This window comes from Psammomys obesus, unplaced genomic scaffold, assembly GCF_907164565.1.
Source record: "Psammomys obesus unplaced genomic scaffold, mPsaObe1.curated_primary_1811, whole genome shotgun sequence".
NCBI classification, from domain to species: domain Eukaryota; kingdom Metazoa; phylum Chordata; class Mammalia; order Rodentia; family Muridae; genus Psammomys; species Psammomys obesus.
In genome coordinates, this window is record NW_026596466.1 from 6117536 (window position 1) to 6125705 (window position 8170).

General features: G+C 43.6%; 1 protein-coding gene and 1 pseudogene across 1 annotated transcript in view; both read left to right on the plus strand.

Moving 5' to 3' along the window:
* The window catches only part of LOC129670161 (cytochrome P450 3A9-like), a 30150-nt gene extending 28091 nt beyond the window's left edge, over positions 1–2059 (plus strand). Inside the window, exons 12-13 of the mRNA XM_055598625.1 lie at positions 1185–1347; positions 1787–2059. Coding sequence (XP_055454600.1) covers positions 1185–1347; positions 1787–1882 — 259 coding nt within the window. The 3' untranslated portion in view covers positions 1883–2059. The remainder of the gene's footprint in view (positions 1–1184; positions 1348–1786) is intronic.
* A 449-nt stretch (positions 2060–2508) lies between these two features.
* On the plus strand, positions 2509–4047 carry LOC129670113 (single-stranded DNA-binding protein, mitochondrial-like; annotated as a pseudogene).
* Positions 4048–8170: the final 4123 nt, after the last annotated feature.

Here is an 8170-nt window from a genome sequence, read left to right on the forward strand (position 1 = left end):
AAGGAAGGAAGGAAGGAAGGAAGGAAGGAAGGAAGGAAGGAAGGAAGGGAAATAGAAAGAATCAAAAGAAGGAGGAAGAAGCAAAAGCAGATAATGAAAGAAGGGATGAAAGGAAGAGAGGGATAGAGGAGAACAAGAAGGAAGAAAAGTGGAAAGAAAAGAAGGGAAGGTAGGATGAGGGCAAGAATGGAGAAAGGAATTGAGAGGGAAGGAATGAAAGGAGAAAAGCTGGGAGGAAGTGGAAAATAAAAAGAAAGACAGGACATGTAGTAAAAAATAAACAGAATAATTGAGAAAAGAGGAGAGAACTGCAGAGTGAACGGGAAAAACAAATTTTTCAGTAGTGGCAGATCTTTCATCCTCTGAGCCCAGTGAGCAAGTGACAAGCAGAAGTGTTAGCTGAGGCAACAACACACTTTCCTTCAACTGGTCTCATTTCTTATGTGTCGGAATACGAACACATCACTGTGCTAAATGCACTTTTCTTGTTTAAAAATAAATTTTCATAAACTGAGTGTAGTGACCCATTCCTTTAATCCAGCACTTAAGAGGCAAAGGGTGGTGGCTCTCTGTTCTACACAGAGTTTCAGACCACCCAGGGCTACACACTAAGACCTGGTCTCAAAGATGGATGGATGGATGGATGGATGGATGGATGGATGGATGGACGGACAGATAGATAACAATGTGCTATCTTGAACAGCATTGACTTTATCTCAATGCAATTTAAAGCTTCTCCATAATAAAGGGAGAGGCCTGTGGCCCACAATTCCTACAGTGTATCACCCACTTCAAGGAAATATCACAGAGGAAGGGGTGAACTATGGTGGCTAGAGAGTTGGGAGGTGTGCTATAGATTGTCTTCTGGATAAGACATGGCCATTTCCATCATAAATAAAAGCATCTGTGACCACCTATAAAAGACTTACACACACACAAAGAGGCATGAAAGTGGGAGGGGAACTGGTTGGGAAAAACGAATTGAAAGAAATGGGGTCACAGTGTGTTGTATATAACTAAGAAACTGCCAAAGATTAACTCTAAAAAGCCCCGGCAAGATTTCCACATCCAGCCCAGGGAAGCTTCCAGTCTACCTCTGCTTATGGGTATCTAAAAGATACCCACAATCAGCTGTTGTGGTTCATGCTTCATGAACTTGTCTTCCTCTGCTCCTGTGGTACCAGGTTCAGCAAGAAGAACCAAGACAGCATCAACCCTTACACATACCTGCCCTTTGGGAACGGACCCAGGAACTGCATTGGCATGAGGTTTGCTCTCATGAACATGAAAGTTGCCCTTGTCAGACTCCTGCAGAACTTCTCCTTCCAACCTTGTAAGGAAACTCAGGTCAGTGTGCTTTCTCAGGAAGTTACATATGGGCTGGCTTTTTAATCGGGACATCTATATGCAAAGAAGTCTATAAAAGCTTACTTACTTTTTAGTTTATTCTATAAACCAAGTATCTTCTTTGGTGACATCTGCTGAGGGTTAGGGCCTTCGGTTTGGGGCCTGTGTCTTTTGCTTTAAAATAAATGTATAAAGATTTTCTAAATTCTGGGGAGTGGTTCATTCAGGAAAATGCCAGTGTTGTAAGCATGAAAAACTGAGTTTTACCCAGACCCTAATTTTTTTAAACTTGGATGGCTCCTAAGGAATGATATCAGAGGAAAAAAGTAGTTTGATGTACTTATAAAACATATTCATCCTTAATGAATCTCTCCCTTGCTTCTGTGATTGTTGACACTTCATCGCTCGACTCTCGCTGACCTTCATGTAACTGTTGCAGACCCCTTTAAAACTAAGAAAGCAAGGATTTTTCCAGCCAGAAAAACCCATCATTCTAACAGCTGTGTTAAGAGATGGAACCGTAAGTGGAGCCTGACAGAAAGTCTACCATAAGGCTGTGTCCCATGACACCAGAAGCCAATTTATTTTGTGAAGAAATGAAGATGGGATTGATTTTTTTTTCCTGTGTGGGAGAGTCTGGGCACTCACCAAGCTGCTCACCTCCCCTAGCCATCAAAGTTCATGCTTCCCCAAATAAACAAAAACAAGATAAGTGTGTGTGTGTGTGTGTGTGTGTGTGTGTGTGTGTGTGTGTGTGTTTATTTTTGTTTTTTTACTTTTGGGTTGGCTGGATTGGGTTGGCTGGTTGGTATCCCAGGCTGGCCTCAGACTCACTAAGTTGCAGCAGATATCCTGGAGCCCCTGACAGCACCTCCCAAATGCTGAGATTATGGTCCTGCAGTGCTGGGCCCAGCTAAACTGTTACAGCACAGAAGAATGGGCAGGTGTCTTCATTAGATAACAGTGCTGCTCTTGCTGTGAGGAACTTTTGCATAGTCAGAATATATTGGGTGAGGGTATGAATGGGTGGGCAAAGCAGTTATTGTGCAAGGGTAAAAACTAGAATTCAGAGCCCCAGGACAAAATTAAAAGATAAGAAGGCTTGAGGGCCACCCATAATTCCAGTACCAGAGAGGCAGGGGCAGGGAAACCTGAGGGCAAATGGACCAGCTAGAGCACTGCGATCTCCACACCTCAGTAAAGCAGCTTGGGAGGGAGGAATACCTTGTCACCCCCGAACTTCCACAAGTACCCTGCACATATGTGTACATGCAACCCCCCACAGACCTGTGTCCCCGAACGTGTGTACATGGACACAACATGCATACATACATATGCACAAATTTAATGAAAAGACTACGATTTCTGAAATCTGAACATGACGTGAGGGTGGTTCAGAGCAATACTTCCCCTACCCTACTGAAGGTAATTCATTCAGCCATGGAAGTCAGTCAGGCTTCCCATGAGCCATGCACATAAGTTATCAATTAAAAAAAAAAGAAATAGCGCACTGAGTGCAATGCTCATGTCACCAGACGCATGAGTCAGGAGGACCTAAGGGAGAGCACTGGGCACTGGCCTACCCTACTTACTCCATATTGTCCTGTTTCTGCCTCTCTAGCTTCTTTCTCCTGAGTTACTCTCCCATGTATTTATCTTGTATTGTATGAATGATGTGAGTGATTGATAAGCATTGAAGAACAAAGAAGCATTCACACAGCAATGAATCTACAGAACAGAGCACACGTGCAAACACACACACACACACACACTGAGAGTAACTTTGATGGTGAGGCTGTATCTCAGAGTAGGAGCAACCATATCGTGGGAATGCACACCATGAAAGCAGCAACAGCTTCTTTCAAGGTCCCTGCAGAGAAGCGAAACTGAAATAGAATTATTTACACCACTGGTTTGGCCAACATTACCTGTCTGTCTGTCTGCCATACACACCTTCCCTAGTCAGAATTTTTATTGCTGTGAGAAAGCACCATGACCAAAAGCAACTTGTGAAGGAAAGGATAGTCAGTCCACCATCCAGACCTGGCAGGGCAAGAATTCAAGGCCGGAATCTGGAGGCAAAAATTGCAGCAGAGGCCATGGGGAAGCACGGCTTATAGATTTGCTCTTCATGGTGGCTTGCTCAGCCTGCTTTCCCAGAAGCACATGACCACATCAATCAGCTGAGAAAACGCACTACAAGCAGCTGGGTGCACATCAGGAAAAGCCTAAAGATTCGTTTGTAAGGGAAACGGAAGCTGTGTTTTGAAGACCTGTGTTACAGGTGTTTCATCTGTTTGTAAGACATGAATCTAAAGTAGCCAGCAGGTTGGTTCTTGAACGATCTATGAATGGTATTCAGTTACTCAGGCAAGTAGGTCAGGGCTCTGTCCTGAGACAGGTGGAAGGAAAAACTCAGTCATGACAGTTTCTCTAACAAATGAGATGTGACCACCAGAGACCATAGAGTACACCACGTGGGTGATATCAGTCAAAAGACAACATGGCGCAGAATATCAGTGTTTCAACCCGACCTCAGGGATGTGGAGTATCAGGGAGGTGAAAAACAGGGCTCCTGTATTTGTGGAAGAGAATGTGGACTATGGTGAATACATGGATAAAAATTTCATGGGGCAAAAAGCAACAGTCATAGCTGATAGCATCATGTTTCTGAGCGATCAGACAAAAGGAAAAGCATAGAACAGATGACTCTTCTTTGATCATTGTCTGGCATACTCTCCTTTCCAAATCACGTAGAGTCTATAGTTTAAAGGTGAAGATTAAATTTTTTTCTATAAACAAAAAGAAAATGCTCAGCAGACTTGCCCACAGCAATATTTGGCATCAATTTTCTCCATTAAGATTTCTTCTTTCCAGATGATCCTAGCTTGTATCAAGTTGATAACAATAGCTAGCCAGCATAATACACTAAACCCATCCTTTAATTTTTTTCTATAAAATCTCAAACCTCAGGGGCTGAGGAGATAAGTCACTGGGTAAATAAAGTGCTTCTGTACAAGGGTGAAAAGAGGAATCATTTCCCCAGCATCCAGAAGGCTCCCTGGACTCTCTGTTTAGACAGTGTAGACAGTGGGTGATCGATCCTTTCTCACTAACTGAGGTGAGGAGCAACAGCAGAAGACACCTATGTCAGCCTGTAACCTACAGGCGTTCACAGGTGTGTGAGCGCCCACACACCTGAGCCTACCACACACTTACACGGTCTCCAAACTTCTGTTACTGATGTGTTAACACTGTTGTCAGTGAACCCCACTGTCTGTTCTCAGCGTGGCCTCCTTGATCAAATCTTCCCTCTTTGTCTTCCACTCCTACTCATCCCTTTGATGAACACATGCAGAAGGGCAGTTCAGCCTGCATTGTGGGGACTTTTGGAACCCAGACTTTTGAGCTATCCCTCATATCTGGTATCAGATCAATGGCAAGATTGCATTTATTTCCTAGCCTCATGCTCTCTTCCTGTAGTCTAAACTTGAACTTTGACTTGTTAGGGACACAGAAGCAGGTAAGTACATAACACTGATAAGTCTGTGTGTTTCAAACCTGTGTGGTTAATTTTACTTATAGCTTCCGGCTATAACTCATGTCTGTCCTCTGGCTGTGAGTCATCTGTGATTACAGGAAGTTGCTAAAGACATGCAGTAAATGATTCTATAAAGTGTGTGGGGGTTGGGGTGCTGAGGTTACCAGGATGTATTTCCAGTATGTAACGCCTGCCTGTACATCTGCAGCTCCAATCTCAGCACACACATCTTGCTGTGCTTAAAGCTAGCACTTAAAATAGAACAAAGTTCACGAAAAGCATGCCTCCTTTTATGGCCCATTGTACCCTAAGACTTTGCACTGGATTGCCACAATGCTGGCTGGGTTTTGGTGTCAGGAAATGATCAGGCTCTCCTACCCAGTTAGGCTACAAGCCTGTAGGTGAGCAGGAGAGACCAGGATCATATTACCCCTATAGCGAGATCCTCTTCAGCAAATTAAATGTTTCAGAGTAAACTGTGTTAGTTCCAAAAGAGTTTTATATTTTGTGTGCATTTGTGTGTGTATGCATGTGTGTGTGTGTGTGTGTGTGTGTGTGTGTGTGTGTGTAAAAGCATACATCCCTTTGTGGAGGCCAAAAACCAACAAAAAGTCTGTTTCTCAGTCACTCTCTACCTCACTTTTGAGATATTTTTATCTAGATCTGACTGGCCAGCAAGCTCCAGGGATCCTCCTGTCTCTACCTCCCCATCACCAGGGTTACATGTGTGACCTTCTGACCTGGATTCAGGAATTCCAAGTCAGGTCCTCACAGCTATGTGAACAATATTTCCCCCTTGTCCTGGGTTTATATTTTAAAAACATAAAGGATCTTTGAATTGGGGCAAACTCATTAAGCCAATCAAGAGTTAGGACACAGGGGGACAAGATGGCAGTACTAGGGGAACACTGTGACTGAGGAGCAGGACAACATTTTCCATACAGTGACCAAGAGACTGAACTCAGGGCCTTAAAACAACAGCGATAGTGTTTCCCAGGTGAGAGGAAACGCCCACGGTGTGGGAATCAGTTGGATCCACTCTCAGGTCACCCAGCCAGAACCTGGAAGAGATCCCAGGTCACGCAGGAACTAGGTTGCCAGACCAGAGCCGCATGCCTGCGTGTCCTGATCACCTTTTGTGTCCTGATCAGTGGGCACAAAAAACACCAGAGACTGGGAGTCTCAGTCTCGAGAAAACCCCACAGGAAAGGAAGGAAATGATACTGACATGGGTCACCCAGTCTTTCCCTGGAAAAAGTCTTGCAGACCGGCAGATATGAGCCGCCATCACTGAACTGGGCTCCAGCCGTGGGCACAGACAGTTGCTGCACGCCCAGCTCTCTGGCACAGACAGAGCTGTGCACCCCAGGGCACAAGAAACTGGGAGTCACTGTCAGGAGAAATTCTCACAGGGAACAAAGCAAAGGGGACGGACTTAGGTCACCCAGCATATCCCTAAAAAAGGTCCTGCAGAACGGCCCAACCCAGGGACCTGCTGTGCCACAGATAGCCTGCTGTTACCAGGAGAGCACTACCCACCGGCCACAGATTACTGCTTGGGTACTGGGGCACAGAGCCCCAACCTCAGACCTACAAAAGCCCAGAATCCCCGATATCAACCCCCAGATACTGCTCCAAGGGGCAACCAGTTATCACTAACAAAACTGACCAAACCATGGGATACACAGGTTACAGCAGCAGATCATTAAATTTACAACAAGAAACCTAGAAACAGGACAGCTGTCTTCAGGACTTCTCCAGGTGAAAGGAGAGCCCTCTCAACTAACAAGGACCACAGTTACCACTCATGTCTCTATGCCTGAGCTGAGCTGTGACAACTCCTGAAAAACACTGGCCATCCAGTAACTATACCCAAAAAACTGAGAAGGCTTCCTTCAGGAAAAACCATCTTCCTGCCAAGGGGATTCTCTCCACCACAGGATTCCAAGAACTACCAGAAACTAACTCAAAACACCTAAGATGGCCCAATGGGTAGAGGCCAGCGTAAAAGCTCAACCAACAAAAGACAGAGCAATATGGCATCTCCAGAACCCAGTTATCCAGGGGCAAGGAGCCCTGGACACTCCAGCATAATTGAAATTCAAGAAGATGACCTAACATCTATGCTAATGAAGAGGATAACAGAAGAAACAAATAAAATGTATAAAGACCTAGAGGAAAATAAACTCAAACAGATTATGGCCATCTGTAAAGAAATACAGGAAGTTGCAGCCAAACAGTTTGTGGCCTTTAGAGAGGAAATGCTTAAATCACTGAAAGAAATAAAAGAAACAGAGGATTGTTCAAACAGCTGAAGGAATTGAAGGAAAAACAGGAAAATGCAGTCAGATGGGTGAAGGAAATCAACAAAACGGCTCAAGATCTGAAGATAGAATTGGAAAAATTAAAGAAAACACAAATGGAGGAAATTGTGGAGAGAAGGAACTTAGGGAAGAAAACAGGAACTACAGAGGTTAGCATAACCAATAGACTACAAGAGATGGAAGAAAGAACCTCAGGTGTGGAAGATACAATGGAAGAAATAGATGTATCTGTCAAAGAAAATGTTAAATCTAAAAAATTCCTGACAAGACAACATAAAAAGACAAAACTTAAGAATAATAGGAATAGAGGAAAAAGAAGATTCCCTGCTCCAAGGCCCAGAAAATATTTTCAACAAAATCATGGAAGAAAATTTCCCCAACTTAAAGGAGAGGCCAATAAGAATACAAGAGACCTACAGAACACGCAATGAATTAGACCAGAAAAAAAAATCCTCCTGCCACATAATAATCAAAACAGTAAGTATACAGAACAAAGAAAAAATACTAAAAGCTGCAAGGGAAAAAGGCCAAGTAACATATAATGGCAAACCCATTAGAATCACACCTGACTTTTCAACAGAGACTATGAAAACCAGAAGGGGCTGGACGGATATCATGCAGACCCTAAGAGAACACAGATGTCAGCCCAGGCTACTATACCCAGCAAAACTCTTAGTCCTCATAGACAGAGAAAACAAGATATTCAATGACAAAAACAAATTTCAACAATACTTACACACAAATCCAGCATTAGAGAAGACACTAGAAGGGAAAATACAACCCAAGAAAACTAGCTACTTTCAAGAAAACACAGGAAATAATTAACCTCGCTACAGTAAAACAAAAAGCAACCAAGCACACAACCTTCTGACCACAGCGAACATCAAAATCAAAGGATCTAACAGCCACTGGTCATTAATTTCTCTCAAAATCAATGGACTCGATTCTCCAATAAAAA